At 36.4% G+C, this 20,169-nt stretch overlaps 1 protein-coding gene across 5 annotated transcripts in view; it reads left to right on the top strand.

The window, feature by feature from the left end:
* Positions 1 to 20,169, top strand: part of LOC117394802 (disks large-associated protein 1-like) — a 244,271-nt gene that overhangs the window by 137,667 nt on the left and 86,435 nt on the right. For all 5 annotated transcript variants that reach the window (XM_033993395.3, XM_033993393.3, XM_059015273.1 and 2 more), the window contains one exon: positions 8,172 to 8,386. In XM_033993395.3, coding sequence (XP_033849286.2) covers positions 8,172 to 8,386 — 215 coding nt within the window. The remainder of the gene's footprint in view (positions 1 to 8,171; positions 8,387 to 20,169) is intronic.

The raw sequence follows: 20,169 nt of genomic DNA, 5'->3' as shown, positions 1-20,169 counted from the left end.
AAAGCTTCCAGTCTGAATAAGGCTTGCTAATGGAACTCCTGATATAAAGCCCTTTTTAAAATTATCTTCACTTTTATAATTGAGATCCTACGGTTTCATATAAAAATAAGCTTTCACAATCTGTAATTGAGTTTACTATAAAGATTGGCAGTGCCTCTTTCACATTTGGTTTTCCATTGTGTTGATTGTGATTAAAATATTATAGCTAACCAAATAATTCCTTAAGTCTTACACATTTTGTCTTACATGTATAGTTTTAAAAGAAACATGATATAGCACACATGTATTTTTGATTTTAAAACATGATATCTGGTACTACTATAAGTTAAAGTGGTTTGTCACACTTGAAAAAAAAATTATTGTATTTCTTGCTCTTATTGTATGACTTGTATTGTAACACTTGAATGTATTTGTATTTGCTTGCGATTGTAAGTCGCCCTGGATAAGGGCGTCTGCTAAGAAATAAATAATAATAATAATAATAATAATTAAAGTAATTGTAGCGAACAAAATAGTTCCATAAGTATAGCAAGCCGGTATATTACTAACTGTAACACTGTCTTGTACTTCCTGGGTTATTTCACCTGGAGAGTGAAATTGTCCCCACCTCTTCACTGGCTTCTGTCCTGTCAATACACCCCTTTTGACTGACATGCTTTCAGCCAGTAACATGCTTTGACCCAGAAGACACTGCTCATCCAGTGCTGCCAGATTGACGGTTTTCCAGACAAATATGGCTTATTTTGAAAGCATCTAGCGGGTAAATGTTGTCTTTTGCAGTTGTCCTATTTTGAGGCTATTTTTCTCACGCATGCTTTTTGCTATTCCTTTCGATTATAAGGTCATCACCAGCGGAGAACTTCAATCACCACGATGCCCTGTATAGTATGTCACGCCCTCCCCCTGTCTTTTTGGAGCTCAGCATCCAATAAAAATTACAAATCACACAAACATTCACACTTGCATTCAGCAAATCCAGCTCAAGAAAATGGTGAACCTGCTTACTTTTTGCCTCAGGACTTACACATGATTGACACTCATATAAATTTGCCTGGGGTTCTTTTTTGATTGTGAAATCAGGAGAAATAAAAAGTATTTTTTTAATTCATCACCAATGTGATGAATCAGTAGAATTATTGTTTTTGTTTTTAAATGTATTTTTCAAGACAGTTGACAGTTCTGGACAATTTAATTTTCCACTACATTGTGATTTTTTTTTTTTTTTCTTCTCCCCTGGACCAACCGCATTTGATCTCATCAGAAAAGAAATATAAAATAATAATTTAGAACATTACTTACCTGTGCTATTTATTTATTTATTTAAAATAAATGTGTACCACCTACGTATGCTTTTGTAATATGTATTTATGACTTGAATGTAAGTTCTGTTTTTTGGCTTTTTTAAGAAACACAATTTGACTACTTTTTGGCTGCTTACTTCCAAAATTTGGTGTGGCGTTGCAAACAAAAACCTGCCAACGCTGCTGCTGAGGTGAAATGCCCCAGGGAGTGCAAGTGCAAACACACAATCATAGAAACTGAGAGCTTATTTAAAGTACAATAGTACTGGAAATCATGCTAGAACAGGTGTTTATTTTAAAACTGCATATTTAGCTAATGTAAGTGCAAAATTGAATTATTCTGTTAGCTACAATTACTTTAAAGGAAGCTCTAAGTTTCTATGCCTTATTCTTGGGTTATCTGTTTGCACTTACACTTCCTGGGTTATTTCACATCAGCAGCGTTTTTTGGGTCAAAGCATGTTACTTGCTACATGTCAGTCAATAAGGGGGAGCATTGATTATTGACAGGAAAGAAGCCAGTGAAGGGGTGGGGACAATTTCACTCGCCAGATGAAATAACATAGGAAGTACAAGGCAGTCTATAAGCATGGCTTACAAACCTTGTATTCTTTAACCTACTGTAGTACCAGATATCATGATTTGAAGTGTAAATTCATTCCTGCTGTAACGTGTTTATTTCAAAACATTATAATGAATGTTCTTGCCACTGGCACAACTAGAACTCAGCTTGAAAGAGGTATGGCTTGTATCTGATTCAGGAAACAACAAAACAAGTAAAAACAAAGCACCACATACAATCAAGCCTACCAAACAAATTGCTTGTTTTTACATCTATGAAGCACACATCTTTTCTTATTTTCGTTCTGAAAATTAATGCAAAGTGTTTGCTTTGTACGGTTGTGGATATTTAATAATTGTTAAGATTTTTAAATGTATATGAGCTGAATAAAACAGCACGCAATATGTGATATTTTAAACAAAGACCTGATTTTTGCTTTACCTCAAACATTGGTACAGCACTGAACGCACTGTGTGAGCTTCTTGTGTACTGTATGATATTCCAATTGCAACTTCTCCCTGCTTCTGTGTGATTTCTGTTCTATTGTCAACCCATGTTTGTTTCCTTGGTTACCAAAGATCTTGTCTTATTGCATCATCAGTCAGTGCCTTTTTTACTTATTTAAATATGCAATTATTTACCTCTCTATCTCATGCTCCACATAAGGCATTCATTGGAATCTCAACAAGGGAGGGGTGGTGATCTAATAACAATATGCTTTTTTTAAGCATTTAACCCTCTCTGTATTGCAGACCATTTACAAATTTCTTCGAGCACAACTTTTGGCCAGAGCTGTACAAACTGAAAAATATAAAATACAGGGCATCTTGTAAAGGACTTGCCAAGAAAGGTCCTTACACCACCATGAAGAAAGCATAAACTATTATACTGCATTACACACAAAGAAGATAGTTGTTTATACAGAGAAAAGTTAATACATCAAACATAAGCAACCTAAATGAAACCAGTATTTAAATCATATTTAGTAACCATAGATATTAAATTAAGAGCTGACAGGCTTGAAAATATGTTTTCATTCACTGATCACACACAATGGGAGAGCACATAGCAAAAGTATTTACAAACCTAAACAGCTTGATTTTTATTACGAGAGTATCAGTTATTTACTTCGTTCTAATATTGGATGGCTTTCGCCATGATAGTTATGGGCACCAACCAAGACGTATCTTCATTGAAAAGTTATTGGCCTGATGTTGATGGCTGAAGTCTAATGCTGGTTCTAGGGATCAGCCTATTTGTGCCATCTCGGGGAGCTGAACTGAGACCAAGGCCTCTTCTGCCCTGTTGTACTTGCCCCATGATATCAATCAATCAATCAATCTTTATTTTATATAGCGCCTTTCATAGTGGAACACCATCACAAAATGCTTTACAAGATGCAGTAACAACAAGAAAATCCATAATATTTTAAAGAGAAATGCATAATACATGATATACAGTAAAAAAAAAAAAAAAAGCAATGCATACTACATTAAATACAGTGAAAAATACATAATACATGATATAGTAGTGACAACACAGCAGCTAATAGCAGATATCAGGCTTAAAGAGCATGAAAAGCAAGAGAGAACAAGTGAGTCTTGAGTTGATTTAAAGCGAGCGACGGTGGGAGAGAGTCGGAACCATGAAGCTAAACGAGCATTCGCCAAGTGTGGTGCACTTTTGCTTGGGGATAACAAGCAGGCCATAGTAACGAGGACCTCAGCTTGCGGAAGGAGCAAGATCAGAAGCACTGATACAAGTGTAGCCTTTGCATCTTCCACCACATCCTTTGCTGCCCACTTTCTCCCAGTTCTCACTACGGGTGCTCCCCTTACATATTCCACCTCCTTCCACAGGAGCAGAGTCCTCCATTTGGCATTCTGGTGGATTAATGGTGGAATATCTGAGGGAATCTACATAGGCTGCTCTCTTCTTTGATCAGCATATGTCTCTTCAAGATATGTCTCCAACTCTGGCTTAGTTGCTGTAAGTATATGTGACAGATCGAATGATTCTTGGTGTTCGATCTCCTTCCCGACCTGTGAGGGCGCTGTGTAAAGGGAACAGAGTGCCCTGGACTGGACAGTTAATTCCCAGGGTTAGGCAGAAGTCGGCCATCTAGAAAGGGGACAGAGCTATGGTACACTAAATCATTGACCCAGAAGGTTAACGGTGTGGCAGGAGTGGTTGCACTCGTTAACCAAGGGGTCATGGTTGACGGTATATAAAGGGGAAGTAGTGATGTGATCTCTTCCTTGTGATGGTTACGCTAAACCGAAAGGACCTGTATAGAGAAAAGTACTGCAAGCAAATATTTTGTTTGTTTTGTCTGTCTCGTCTTTAATATAACTGTTGTTTGTTATTAGATTAGACGGCTAACCTGATCCGGAGCTGTCTCTTAAGACCAGCACTAAAACCGGACAACTCTGCACATTGCATCACGGATAACTTGTACTTCACCGTGAGCACTACAGTGCTCAGTTTGGACTTGTGACTGTGTTTGTATGTACTGGATTATTATTATTTACGGGACTGCAAACCATAATTATCCACGGCGCAATACGCATCACTGTGTTTTGCCAGCCCTCCTTTTGTTTACTCTTTGGTCATCAGACCGTTTGGATTTACTAAATAAAACAGAAACCATTTCACCCGTACTTTGTTGTCTATCTTTCATTGTTGGATTACTGCACCTGCACTGCACCTGTGCACTAATTACCACTTTGCCACAGTATACCATTATTTTCACTGGTGAATAAGTTATTCACAATCTTGAATAGATGTTATTTGTTTATTTAGCAGACGCCTTTATCCAAGGCGACTTACAGAGACTAGGGTTTCTGAACTATGCATCAGCTGCAGAGTCACTTACAATTACGTCTCACCTGAAAGACGGAGCACAAGGAGGTTAAGTGACTTGCTCAGGGTCACACAATGAGTCAGTGGCTGAGGTGGGATTTTAACCGGGGACCTCCTGGTTACAAGCCCTTTTCTTTAACCACTGGACCACACAGCCTCCTATATCCTTATAAAAGCTGGTTCTTGCATGGACCTCCTTTTTACAGCAATTTCATAGATGCTCGCTTTGCACAAATTTAAAAGCTTATGTTTTAGGTCATTTTGCCGAAGCAGGGCCTCCTTCTGACTTTCTTCCGCCCTCGTCCACTGATTCCTCATTTGCCTTATTTTTCTAACCAGGCATTCAATCTCCAGCTGCCATCTAGACTTTCCTGGAATCGTAGTTATTTGTTGCTTTCATTCTATTCCAAACCTCTCACATCCATACACGTAGATGGTATTCCCCAAACTTATCCAGCTTCCATTCTACTCTTTCACTTAACGTCTTCAGTAAAAAGCAGAGATCTGTGTCAACCGTTTGCCAAGCCATTTTCTTCGAGGCTCTTGGCCACTTAACCCTTGGTTTGCGCCCATGAAGATTATTTTCTCTACTAGGCTAGTTCATCTCACTAGGCTCACCAGGATCATTGGTTTCACTAACAGTACTCCTATTGGACCTACTATCGTCAGTAACAGTGGTGCTGATATCTTGCAAACTGTGGTGTGCATCCTGCTGCTGGATTTTACTCATCTCGCTTGACAGGCTTAATAAGAAGAAATGATCCATGCAAGGCCCCTGCCCCTTCTCCCTGAAGCATCTCTTTCTCCCTTAATGATTCTTTAGTGAATATACAAAAGCTAGAACAAGGTCAGCTTTCTAATAAACTGGAATAATCAACCCATACACAACATTGTGTGGCCCATACACTTTAATTGTATGCTTTCATCTCAACCATCTCAGCGATTCACAGTTGGGGCAAGGGTGTAGCTAAGGATTTTGAAGTGTGAACAAGACTTTTAAGTAGGAATCTGGGTGAGTGGGGGAAGGGGAAAATGTTTCTGATATACTTCTTTCTCGATGTAAACTTTAAGAGATCAACAACCTTTCACCCCATGCATTCATTAATCAATGCATTTCATTATATTTTGCCAAATATAATTGTAGCCAAGTATCCATCTCAGAAGAAAAATAATCTCTCAATACCTGTTTTAAACAAGTCCAACATTGAGCATAAGCTTCATTACTTAATTTCTTTAAATTAAGGAAAATGTTACACCCAGAGATCTGCTAAGGAAGATAATATACTGGAAGACAACTACCAGTGCCCCTGGCTCTTAAACAGAAGGCAAAAGAAACAACTTAACAGACTTATAAATGGATATTATTAACCCCATAGCACACCAAGTTTCAATGAGGATCAAACAGTTTTACTGCACATCAAAGACAATTAAATGTGATTAAGCGAACCGGGTATTTTGGACATGACGAACCATGAAATGGGAGATTTTTTTTTATATAGCCAGTGTAATGTTTCTCAGATTCTGAATTTTTTTAAGTTGTTTTCTGACACCTGAGAAAGCAATAGTTTATAAGGACAAGAAAATATTATATTTGATATGCATCCTTGAGTATTGTAAGCTTAACAAAGCAATATACATGAATTTATATTGTCTTTCAGTTTAATAGAATTATATCAAATGTGGATATTTGGCTTATTTAGAATCACATAAACCTTGTATTTTGTAAAAGAAAACCCAAACTATTAGAGTGGCAAAACTAACAAACTTTTTGGGCATGCATTCACTAAAAATGTTTGAAATGTAACTTTGGAGTAAATTCCTTTTTAAGGTAATGGCATCTTATATTAACTTTACTACACAGTTTTAAAAACGTGATGAAAACCTGTATTTACTCTTACCAATAAAACCCAGAATAAAAGTATATCCCTGTGGCAAAGTGGTTTGCAGTGCGCAGGTGTAAATGTCATGCAATGCGTAACAGATGACAGACAACAAAGTTCACAGTCCAAACAATTTATTGGTTCCGTTTTCAATCCAGGTCGTGGCGAGCGTAAATAATAATTCTTGGTAATACACAGCAATGTGTACTGCACAGTTTTAAGCCACAGGTTACAGTCCCGAAATAATAAACACAGTATAAACACACACACAAAGACACACACACGATCACAAGTCCAGAGTGAGTGCTAACGTGCAAGTGGTGAAATACAATTTATTAGTGTACAGTGGTGAAGTGTTGTCCAGGTTGGTGCTGGCCATAAGTGACAGTGCAATTAGAAATTACAAAACAAACAAACACTAAACACTCATGGTTTATTTTCCTTCAGCTGTTCCCTCTCAACCATAAAGGAACAGATCACTTAGCCACGTCCCCTTTTGTACCGTCAGTCACGCCCCCTTGGTGAGCGAGTGCAACCGTTTCTCCTCCAATCCTCGGTTGCCACATCGCTTCCCTTCTGGGGCGATGACTTGGTGTCCCGTGGCTTCGCCCCCTTTCTAGATGGCCGACTTCCACCTTTCCCTGGAATGAACTGTCAGACCATCCAGTCCGGGGCACTCTGTTCCCATTACATAACGTCCTCACAGATCCTGAGGGAGCTTTATAACTAAGATTCATTTTTTCTCTGTCACAATCACAGATGCCCCTTAAATAGCAGCTGCCTGTCTTAAGCAGCTACAAATATTCAGTCACCTTGGTTTCACTTTGCATTGAATTATAATAGAGCAAAAACATATACAATCAAATAAATACATATTTGCCATTGCCAGTGCATTAGTATTTTTTTTTTATTTCTTTAAATTTTTTTATGACAAAGTAATAAAAGGGATTAAGGTAAAAAAAAAATCTTGGAGTGTGTTACAATAAGAATAAAAAAGGCAGAGATGTCATAAACCTCAAATTGAAAAATTATCTTTTTTTTTTCTTCTGATGAAGACACATGGTTTATTTTTTACTGTTTTTACGAGTGGGTATTATTGCATTCATCTTTTTCCAGTTATCTTTCCCATGGTTGTTATTATAGAAGTATCCATAAACCCATATGTTTTTATGCTCTCACAAAAATAACAATAAATTACAAAAGAAACAAAACATAATAATAAATGGGCCTTGCAAACTAACACGATTTTCAAGTTATTACAAATCTGTCACAGTGCCCTTCAATGAAAAAGTTATTTTCCTCTTTATCACTGACCAGGATAATTACATATTTATTAGCAAACTGTAGTGCTGTTTTTATAAGATTGCCAAGGCTTTGTTTCTGGATTTTATTGAGGAAAACATGTCTTCAGGGATCTCTCTTTAAACAGATGACCCATTTGCTAAAAAGGCATATTAGTACAATCATACAAAACCATCTAATTGCTTTGCTGTGACAAAGGATGCAATAAATAAGGAGAATACAATTTCGGAAATGTGTAAAGATGTTTTTTACCCAATCTGACAGGTTCCTCAGGATGAATGGACCGGCTTTACTTCCCTCGGCAAAGATGATGAAATCCCATGTCGCCGGATGCGCAGCGGCAGTTACATAAAAGCCATGGCAGATGATGACAGTGGAGACTCTGACACCAGCCCAAAGCCCACTCCCAAGATTCAAGCACGAAGGGCAAGCTATCTGAAGGCAACCCAGCCATCCTTGACAGAAATGACTACTCTCAAGTAAGCACTATTTGGGAAACATTTTACATAGTTAGTATGATGTGTTTACATTAGAAGAAACATGAATAGAGTTTATTGAAGTATGGATTACATTTGAAGAAAAAATAACACCTGAAATGATCATACTTGGTTAACACCTTTTTTTTAGCAAGTTATTGAGATTATCAGAGAACTTGGATCTATCTTTGTAACCTGCTTGCAAGACACTCAGTTTATTTAGACCAAAAAACAATACTTTCCATTGCATAATAAGTAGTCATAGACTGAATGCACTAAATACAAGTTTGCCGTAGGAGAACATTTTAAACAGCAGGCTAAACATAACCCCTCTTTCCGTGCAAGGGTTAATTTCTCTGAAAAAAGAAAACGTTTTTTCAGTTCACATACATTTTTCCCTGTGTGGAGATTACATTTATCTGTAAAAAAACAAATGTTAAACGTCTTTCTTCAATAATGTGTTTGCTCTCCTTAGTTTCTCTCTCCAACTCCCCTCCACCCCCCCCCCACATACATACCCAAACCCATACCCAAACCCAAACCCATACCCAAACCCAAACCCAAACCCAAACCCAAACCCATACCCTCCTTCCATACACCTCTCAGAGACTGGTTGAACCTGTCCCTTTTTAAAGGGCTCGTAATTACTTGATTTAAGTCCACCTGCCAACAATACATCAATTAACTGGGCCAACAAGCCAAAGCCTGTTGCCTTCTGGGCAATGTAGTTTCTTCCTGACTCCCTTGTAGTCAGACCAAGACCTCTAGTGGTTGTACAGTGAAATCACAGGGCATAAAGCTCTCTCCATCCTCAAGCTTATATAATGCCCTTGAATTACTTTATTAATATATATATATATATATATATATATATATATATATATATATATATATGTATATATAAGATATGTGGATGACATATTTGAAATTATTATTATTATTATTTATTTATTTAGCAGAAGCCTTTATCCAAGGCGACTTACAGAGACTAGGGTGTGTGAACAATGCATCAGCTGCAGAGTCACTTATACCTACGTCTCACCTGAAAGACGGAGCACAAGGAGGTTAAGTGACTTGCTGAGGGTCACACAATGAGTCAGTGGCTGAGCCGGGATTTTAACCGGGGACCTCCTGGTTACAAGCCCTTTTCTTTAACCACTAGACCACACAGCCCCCTGTATGGACACGTGGACAATAATCTATTTTCCAGTTTCATAAATTAGCAAATAATATCCATCCTAACATTTCAGTGGATCTGTGGTGGACAAAATCTGAAATGTCACTCGATTAAAAATTTTGATCGGCTAATTTATGGGCATTAGTTGATTAACCTGTAGATTAATCAGTAGATTAATCCATGCACAATCAATGTAAAGATTTTATAGCGGCTGTTCTGCATAGTAATACTTAAAAAATCAATAATCTAAAAAAAAAAAAAAATAAAATAAGCCAAATGGGAATTTGGTCTTTGTAAAACCATTTTATTTTTATTTTAGTAAATGTAACAAATGCTACCTTTCCGTCCTATTACCCTAATAAAAACATATTTAGGGACCTGATAACTCAGTCACACAAGCCCCAAGGGCCAGTGCAGCACAGTTACGTGTACTGTTTAACCAGTCAGTAAGGTGTACTGTTTAGCACACTCTAAAATTATTAGCAATGTACAAACACGGAAGAAAAAACACTCAGAGGTTTATAACTAAATCAACAGTTTATTATGTTGGTCAGGATAAATTCGCCCCGCTGGGTTTTACCACAGCTCTGGTTACAATGCACACGAGTAACTTTGCAGACACATGTATGGCAATCATTTAAATCAACGTAGATAAACATTGCAGTTCCAAATACAGTATGGATATACATCCATAGCACACTATCAGCAATCCTTGTACAAAACAAGACAACAGTTATGATTTTTACACTACGTTAACCTCTTTTTATACAAGCTTAAAACCACAGTGTCTTACCACTTCTGGGGAGAGAGAGAGAGCTTCAATCCGCACTTGCCTAAATAGCAGCATGCATTTCTCTCTACCCAGAATGCACTTCGAATGCAAGATTAAATTGTAAAGTAAAAAAATCTGCGATCAGCACTTTAGTTGATTAATCGGTTCTATTAATCGGTTATTCAAAACAGCTGTAATTAAAAACAGATCTTTATTCGAAACGGAATTGAGAATAAATCTTTAAAAAAAGAGGATATAAAAAACAGATTATTGAGAGAGAATTGAAGAGTTTACCAACTCAATAGAAATGAATTACTTGAGTATAGTAAAAGAGAAAAGAAGGTTGAACGAGTACCATTAATAATTACACATTCTAAATTATTAACCAACATTTCAAAAATAGTTTGGAAGCATTTATGTATATGTCATAATTCAGATAAAATGAAAGAAATATTTCCAAAAGCCCCGGTAGTGGCTTTTAGAAGGGATGCAAAGTTAGCTGACATTTTGGTCCACAGTACACATAAATGGATCATCGACACATTAAAAGGTCATTAAAACCTATTAGAGCACATGTAAAGTATGTAAAGATCAAAGTGAAATCGCAAATAGACAAAATAAATAGTCAATCTTAAGAAACCCGTCATGCAAAACTAGCAACCTTGTTTATGGTATATTTTGCCCAAAATGTATCTCAATAAAACATGTGGGAGAGACAGGTACAACATTATATAAAAGATTACAGAGTCATCTATCAAACATAAGAAATAAACAAGTAAATGAACCAATAGCTCAGCACTTTACAAAAAAGGAACATAACATGAATGGCCTACAATTTGTAGTTTTAGAAGAAATACAATTAGATAATGTACAATATAGAAGAATAAAGGAAAATAAATGTATAAATAGACTCAATCCCATGAGGCCTGAAGGTTTAAATAGAAAAGGAATAGTAGATTGTTACATCATTAACTATGTAGTAAATTAAATCACAAACACATTTAATAGATTTAAATAGAAATAAGTGAGTATAGCTATTGCCCTAACATCCACCACTGGGCAATAGTCACCATCTGTCATGTGATTGGTTCACATCACTCAGTCCCGCCCCTTTTCAAAGGAACACCTTTCATCTTTATTCTTCACAAGAGAAAATGGCGAAACATGAAAAACTGCTCAATAGCCATTTTGTGACTTAACAGAAAATTAATTACAAAACATACTACAAAAGAAAGATGCTGCAAACACTAAAATGGTAATTAAAATGTCACTGCCACTGTTTTCTGACTTTCTGAAATTAAAACAAATTTAGCTAGATGAAAACAAATATGACGGGCAGGATATAAACCGGACTATGCCGCAGTCAGCAAACCAGACAGAGATGGAGAAAAACTTTGCTATGAACTTCAAAAACATTTTCTGTTATTTATGTATGTTATTTATTTATTTACCAAATATATAAAATAAAAAAAATATATTTATTTACCAAATATATAAAATCGTATTTACTATCCAACATTGCCCCAATTATTTTCTTGACTGATTCATATATTAAATATGTCTGCAGACTCTGCCATAGTGGAAAATTAAATGCCCCTCAGGAAGACTATTGTTACCTTTAGGATTCGGGTTTTATAGCCACCTGTTGGTAACAGTCTTCCCTTGGGTCAATAATATTCCACTATAGCCTTCCTTTCCAGTCCATGTTTACTATCATCATCATCATCATCATCTTCAGCCTTTTTCAATCCACTGCTGGATGAAGGCCTCCCCAAGATTCTTCCACAAAAGCCTGTCTGCTGCATCTCTCATTCAAGTTGCTCCGGCGTGTTTCCTAATTTCATCTTGCCATCTTCCTGGAGGTCTTCTTCTTGGTCAGTCGTTTTATATCTCTTGGGATCCAGTCTAGTATCTCCTTGGTCCAGCGATGGTCTTTTCTTCTTGTAACATGTCCGGCCTACTGCCATTTCAGTTTTTTCGCTCTTTTAATAGCATCGCATACTTGTGTTTGCTCTTTTATCCATTCCTTCCTTTTCCTGTCTCTTCTTGTTATTCCTAGCATGCATCTATCCATACTCCATTTAGTCGTTTGTAATTTCTGAGTCATTTTTGCATTGAGGTCTCGTATCCGTAAGTTAGCACTGTAATGTTTACTATAATATATATGGATAATAGCTTATCAAATTGTAATGTAACTTGATGAATTCTTCTTCTATACTATTCTGTACATACTGTTGATACATATTATGGTCATCAAATTTTTCATCATAGCTCTAATTTTGAATTTACAGCCTGACATATTTGTTGTTCTTAAGCGCTCTGTAGAGTTTGGATGGTAATGCAAAATTAATATTTAGTGTTCCTTAATTTGACTTGAAAAACCCTGAGGTCCAGAAGTTACATCATTGATTGTATTTCTTACCAGTTTTGACTGTACTATTTTTAAATATCCTCTCATTCACGGCATTGTTGTCTTTATATTATTCTGGTTAATGGGTGATAGATTTTTTGCTGAATGACAATTTTTTTTAAAAAATTTGGTTTTATTATTTTAAACAAATCAGGACTTAAGTAATGTCATATGAAGGCAATTAGATCTAGACACAGCTAGACTTTTGCAGTATACAGTGGTATATTCTAGACTTTCTACAAAGCAATCAAAGAAAATACTAAGCGTGTGCTCCTTCATTCTTTTACGTATCTGTGTCTTTGAGATATACTATCTCAAGCAATAGATATAGAAGTAGTTAGGTCTACTCTTGTCTAAAGCACCTACTTATTTGTACCAGTTATGTTATGTAATTACTTAAAAGGTTAATGAAGTCAAAAACAATTTAACTTTTGTTTATTTTTAGGTAAAATAATTTTTAAGTAAAAAATAAAATTGGAGTTGATGATCACAAAGGAATATTCAAATGGAGACATTTAGCTTTGTGAGTTTTGTGTTGCTACACTTCTATAAAATCTAAAATAAGTAATTGTCTATTTCAAGAAATACATTCTATTTAAATGTAAGTCCTCTTCGTTTTTTATAATGTATATTTTCAATGCTGTAGTTGCAGTAGCCGTCACACCTGCCAGCTCTGCTGCAGCTAACTGTTCCGTATTCAAATCAGGCAAGGCAAGCAATCTGAGAACTCATTTTTACAGTGTAATACCAGGTATCTATTTTAAAATTAAAATGCGTGCTTGCTATGACACATGTTTCTTTCAAATCTGCGCACTTGAGACCTATGCCTATGTAATTAATGGAAGTGCAAATTGGTAAAGATTTATGGAATTATTGTGTTAGCTACAATTATTTAAAAAAAGGTTTTAAATTTTTACAGCCAGAAATACATGTGCACAGTGGTAGCATTTATGCTAAAACACTGCCATTTTGTTTAGGTTGTAATTCACCACTAATGACAACTTTGTAAATAAAAATGTTTAAGCCCCGAAGACTTTATTCCGTGGGTATAAATTAACATCTCATCAAAAACTGTTCTTCATTATCCCTAAAAGTACCAAGTGTGTTTTTAATTAACTCACAGTGCAGTATTGGAAGGTCTTTTCTAACTACTGTACTTACATTTACATTACATGAAAGGGTGACACTGCTATCTGAAGCATTTCTTTCTATAGGGTTTGGAATGATTACAGATGGTTACAAATATGTAAGGATATTTTTTGCTTGGGTAGGTTTAATTGGGATCTGTTTTTGAACTAGACATTTTTAACCCCTTTGACTTTTGACAGAACAGTTTTCAGGTAAACAAGTGGAATCCATTACTGAATATAGTACTCAGCTTTTTCTAGGGATCACGATTTTCAACACAGAGGACCTCCAGGCTGTGGCTGATAAATCACTGAAATCTCAGCAATGAGCTGAGCTCCCTGTTTCATAGCGTCATAGCATCGAATCCTGCTGTTGAAAAATATGTTCATACAAAATACTTTTCTTATAATAATTATAGTAGGTATAGCCTTTATTTGAAAAATGTGTTGATTTGAAAGAATCATGCATCTTTTACCAGACACATTTTTTATGAAGATCATGTTACAGTGTAGTGATTCAGATAGTCATAATGCTGAGTAACCAAAAAACAAAGCACGTATTAACTTACATAGTTAAAAAAATAAACTTAATTTAAATAGTAGTGGCAGTAGCATGTTGGCACAACTTTAGCACAGCACATTAAGGAATCCCTTTTGTGCTGTGAGGGAGTCTGTAGCATGTCTCAAGCACGCTCAAATAGGGTTCAGGTCAGGAGATCGTGGGTTTGGTAACATATTTTAAATAATGTCAATCATGCACTACTTACTGTCTTTTTGCATAAAGGAAACAGCTTTCAGAGGATGGGCAGTGTTCAAAGACATTGCAATTTTGTGCTCTACGTAATACGCGTAATTTGTGTCAATGCGTCATTTGCTTAGCAACGGGTTTAGAGACCATGAACCCACCCAAACAAACCAGCAACTTGGCATCGTCAGTTAGTTTTATTGGCGTTATGGTTTTATTCAGTGATGAACCAAAAAAGTTATTGTAAATATAAAACGACTGCCTAATTATTATTATTATTATTATTATTATTATTATTATTATTATTATTATTATTATTATTATTATTATTATTATTATAGCTACATAAATATCAAACCTTAATCAGAGTACCATGATGAATGTTTAATCATAGGAAAAAATTTAAAACTTCTTGTATGCTGAGATTAATTACTACAGTACGCTAGTCTCATACGATGGGTGGGCAGAGAAGAAAAACATGAACCGTGTCTGTAGTGTGATAGATACGCAGACGGTAATGGGTGTACAATGAAATCTGTTACTTCTCACAATTCTCGGATTTAAAATGCGTCCAGAGTTCTACGTTGCCTGAATCCTAAATCACTTCAACATAGTAAGTTAATGTTTGTATGTGTATTAGTGAAACGTACATGCAATTTATTATAGAAACTGAAAATGTATGCGCTTGAGTGGTTTTTATTTTTAATAACCAAAAATAACTGATTTTGACAAATAATAATAAAAACCGATAAAAATAATTCCACTATGTCTTATCCAATGAACTTCGAAAATTGTAGTTCACACGTTTTCCTATATGAAAGACGCACACATTGATGGTATTGTTTTTGGTGCAATTATTGAAAAATGCCACATATTCTCGAACTGTATTCATTTTTGAGTTCAGCATTTAAAGATGCCCATAGGGACACAAATTAAGTGAAAATATGTGAGTCATAGGAAAAATCAGCAATTAGTTCATGAGAAAGAGAGCTGAAGAAGGTTGGAGTTTGCTTCTGGGAATTGGTGTAAATTAAGCCTGGTCAATAAAAGTCACTCAAAACAATGCATTCAAGCAGGAAATCAAGGATTGCCAGTCTGTGATAAGGACTCAAAACAAAAGTGAGGTCCAAATAAATGTACCTGCTGCTACAGAGTAAATGGTCTTTGCTATGTTAAAATATAGTTTGGAAAAAAAAAATTAAGCCTTAGTTATTAACCTTTTAAAGCTCAGTAGCACAGACCTCAGACCGCCAAAGGCCCAGATTAACGTCTTCAAATGGATTGCCCAAATGTCTCAAGGTCACTCTGTCTCAGTCACAAGGAATTCATCTTACTTAATTCTTGTGATGAATGTATGCCTTGTATTATACTGGCAGCTTCATACTAAAAAAAAAAAAAAGTTGTACTCCACAATGATACATTAATTATATGAATAAATAATGTACAGGTAATTTCCAACAACCAGAATTGTTTTCTTTTTTTCATTTTTCTCTTATTCCTTATTGATGCTCTCAATCCAGTATGACCTTCATGGTCACAGTGTATTATTTATGGTTCTGCAAAAGGATGTTTGAATACTCTCATTTCCACATTTGTAAGGTCCTGTTGGATTCTGTTGAACAGCATCTTTAGGAATTTTCTGACAACTACCTGAGTCTGTGACAATACCACCTTGTCTGTGATATCTGAACCTGAGCAAGGGAACAACATCACATGACTTTCTTGAATAAAATCAAACACAATGGTTGTGCCGGCGTGCTGTTAGGATTCTGCTGTGGTCAGTAAATATAATGATGGAACTATCAGTCCTGGAGCAAAACAACTCTGAAATATTCAGAAGGAACAATTATGCATGTATTTGTTTTTATGTACGTGTTTATTTATTTACAGAAATATGTATGTGTTAATGTGAAAACATAGTTAAGAAACTAGCAGCTATAAACTTTAAAGGTTACATAAAATAGAAACGAGGATCACTTCAAAGTCTTGAAAAGAAAGAAAAAAAACATGTAGTGCTCAATTTGAACTTGGCCTTGATCTTCTCATATGAAAGGCTGAAAACAGATTTAACCTTTCCATTGATCTTCAGACCAAATACACGTTCTTGCGGCTTAGTATACCTTACCAGACCCTTGACATACATTTATCTTGAAACATAATAATCCTGCTTGCTTCCTGTTGAAACTTACCAGACCACTGAACTATCTACAAAAAAAAAAAAATTACTTGATGTATCTGACCAAAATAGTGCATCTAGAATTTGGTCAGATACACCTTACTAAACCTGGGAAGTCTATGTTGTTTTATACCTTTGGGTTTTGTTATGATGTTCTAACCATAGATCATGGCTGTGACTATGAGAGGAAAAAAACTGGAAAATGATTATTATTAAAATAGTCATCCAATATAGTAGCCTACAATAATAACGTACCGATCATGTCAGTTACACAAGCAATGCAATAGTAAGTCACTTCTTGGTTGATATTACAACAGGCATCATAAAAAGCAGAGAAAGGGGAGAAAGTAACCAGTGGAAAGAATGCAGTTGTCGTGCTCTGTTTTTAGATGCTGGAGTAGGATTTCGTGATTCTTGTTGCAAGACATCTGCATACTGATTTGAACATTACATAGTAAAACAAGGATGTTGATGAAAAGGGGGGGGGGGGGGGATTTTTAAACGACTGTGATCACCATGGAAACAAGAGGGAACTGATTTTCTGAAATCTTAAATGGACCAATAAGAAAATCACTACTGAGCAGCTGCCACAGAGTTTGTTTTCTTTCCTATATTAACCTTGTAAAAGTCCTACAGATAGTTTCAAAGACACTGATTACTGCTAATCTGGGTGCATGAAACCTGACGTAAATGTAAATAACTGGGTGGCAGTTCTTAACTATTTATAAGTGACGGTCCTCTCCCCCTGGACAACCAGATTGATATTTTGGTTATTCCCAGGTCACTCTAATGGTGAGGTATTCCAAAACTTTTGCATATTCAAGAAACAAAAATGTAGGCCCTGTTTAAATACTGTTTCCAGTCCAGTGTCCTCAGGAAATGCAGTATAACTGACCTACAGCTGTACAGGTATGTGTTACGTACATCTATGGCCAAAAGTTTAGAGTCCACCTATAGAATTAAATAATTTTGATTCATAAAGTCGAATGAAACCTGCTGAATAACGTTAACATATTGAACATTAACATCCAGAGTTGGGTCGATTATACTGGTCCTTGTATCATCATACAGAAAAGACTGCAAATCCTTGGATCTTATAAAAGTTTACAGCTGTTTGCAATGGTAAAAGTTTGCAATGGTGAAGCAAATATATGAAAAAATAGGGAATCCGTGGTAAAGCTCAGGCAAGCATTTTAAATCCCATAGTATGGGGAAAAATGGGAAAACAAGGTGAACTGCAAAATTACAGTCAACATTTGCATGGTGAACTGTTTTAGTACAGTATGTGGCCCTGTAACAGGGTGATGTTACATACGTGGGTCGTCACTGAATAATACTGAGGCAGACACAGAGCATTGGGTGTTAACACGCCGCACAAGCACGCAGATTTAATCACAACACAGGTGCTGCCACTAGGGTACCAGCAATGGTAGCCCTAGTGTCAGATTTAATAAAGAAAAGAAAAGTAAACAAAGCTAAAAATTAAAGTTTGCCACACAAGGCAAGCACTAGCCTCAATAAAAGAAACATCCCGCTCCAGGAACCTACTACACTACACAAATCCTCTCTATACACTCCCGGTCCCGGCATCCTCACGGCGACTCTGACCTCTTCAAACGGCCTCGGCTGGGCAATACCTCCCCGAGCACCGTCTTGCAGTGGAAGGGTTTCGTTTAGTAGTTCTCACCATGGAGCGGACACTCTCCTCCTCGATGTAAACACAGCAAGCTTTCGCTCAGCGTCCGTCTGTATGGCTATGGCCGTGCAGTAGCCTCGAGCTGTGGCACAGACGCCTTTTTGAGCTCTGCACAGCCTCCCCGGGCACCCCCCCCCCATCCAATCAGGACCTCCCGATCAACTCGGCACCGGGTGAGCCTACCTGCTCAATTAGTTGCTTAGCAACGCGTCTCCTGTTGCGCCTCCCAGCTGCTTCCATAAAGGCACACATGCACTCAAGAACCAGCGACAGGGTACTCCCTGGCACAGTCCCCTATGTGCACAATTAATTAGTGGGTGACACCTTGATTTATGTGTGATGTTACAGTATAGCTATCTCCTCTTACGCAAAAATGCATTAATAACCAAGACATGTTAGACATACATTTTCAGCCATATTAGGTCCGCTCTTTGTAAACAGACTCGTTTTAATAGGCTTTGTATTTTTATCAGTTTCTGGCTTCACTTAAAAGGCCCTTACAAAAGTGTCCCATAGTAAACACATAACAAAGTGTAATAAATCATAGTGAAAACATGGTAAAGCATAGGTAAGCATTGTAAAGCATGGAGAGGTATGGTAAAGCATACTGTAGTAAACTTTTATACCGATTACTGGTTTCACCTTAATAAACCTGATAACCCTACCATTTATACTTAACCTCACTGCACCTCTAAATCCTGTGTGTGGACCTGGTTGATCTGTGCGAGGGTTGCTAAAACAGGCAGTGGTAGAAATCCAGATCAAAAAAGCTAACCTCTTCTGGGGTTTTTTTTGGAGCTGCAACCTGCTACAGACACAAATAAAATAAAAATGATAATCTGCCACACCTCTTGCATGTGAGAATAAATACAATGTTTCTGTTTCAGTTTTTACTGTCACATATATAGCTTAGAATTGCACTCTGAAGTAAAATGTATTGGGAAATGATATCAGCACCCCACAACTGTATATTTTAGGCATTTTACTGGCACGTGCTATTCTGAGCTACTGGGGATCCAGAGGAGAAAATAGTAGTTACTACCAAAATTACATTTCTACAGTAAACATTGTCCAACCGAACTTTCATATTGCATATACAAACATGTCACAGATGCATTGATAGTTCAGTATTCCATTTTACCAGAGGCTGTTGCCTGTGCATTACTGCCATGTTATTTTCATTGCAGCTGGTTATATAGTAAGTGTTTTCATTTACTGACAGTTAACTAAAAACAATACATGACACCACTGTTTTTTTTATAATACATATGTGATTTACATTTTTTTGTAGTTGTTGAATCACTGTATATCTGTTATTGTATTGAACTCCTTATATATTTCTAATGAACATGTCTATTTTCTTATGGATAAAATAAAAAGTCCATTGCCTCTACAATGAACACAGTTAAGTTCATCATGACTGACATGCAGAAGATATTGGCTTATTCTGCATCAGCAAAACAGGGCATGACCAAATTCCCCATGGCCTCGATATGGAATCTCCAACACTTAATGCTAACTTTACTCAGTCTTTGTTCTTTGGACAAGTCCCACAAGACTACTTCCAGGGCCAGTTTTATTGGAGTTTGACCTCAAAAGTTACATTTCAGCAATGATATTTGCACCATAGTTATAATCTTTTAATCCTGCCCATATGACCTTTAACTGTATTCATTCAGAATG

The sequence above is a fragment of the Acipenser ruthenus genome, chromosome 3, assembly GCF_902713425.1.
Source record: "Acipenser ruthenus chromosome 3, fAciRut3.2 maternal haplotype, whole genome shotgun sequence".
NCBI lineage: Eukaryota > Metazoa > Chordata > Actinopteri > Acipenseriformes > Acipenseridae > Acipenser > Acipenser ruthenus.
Note: the sequence above shows the minus strand (reverse complement) of the source record. Positions and strands in the feature narration are given on the sequence as shown.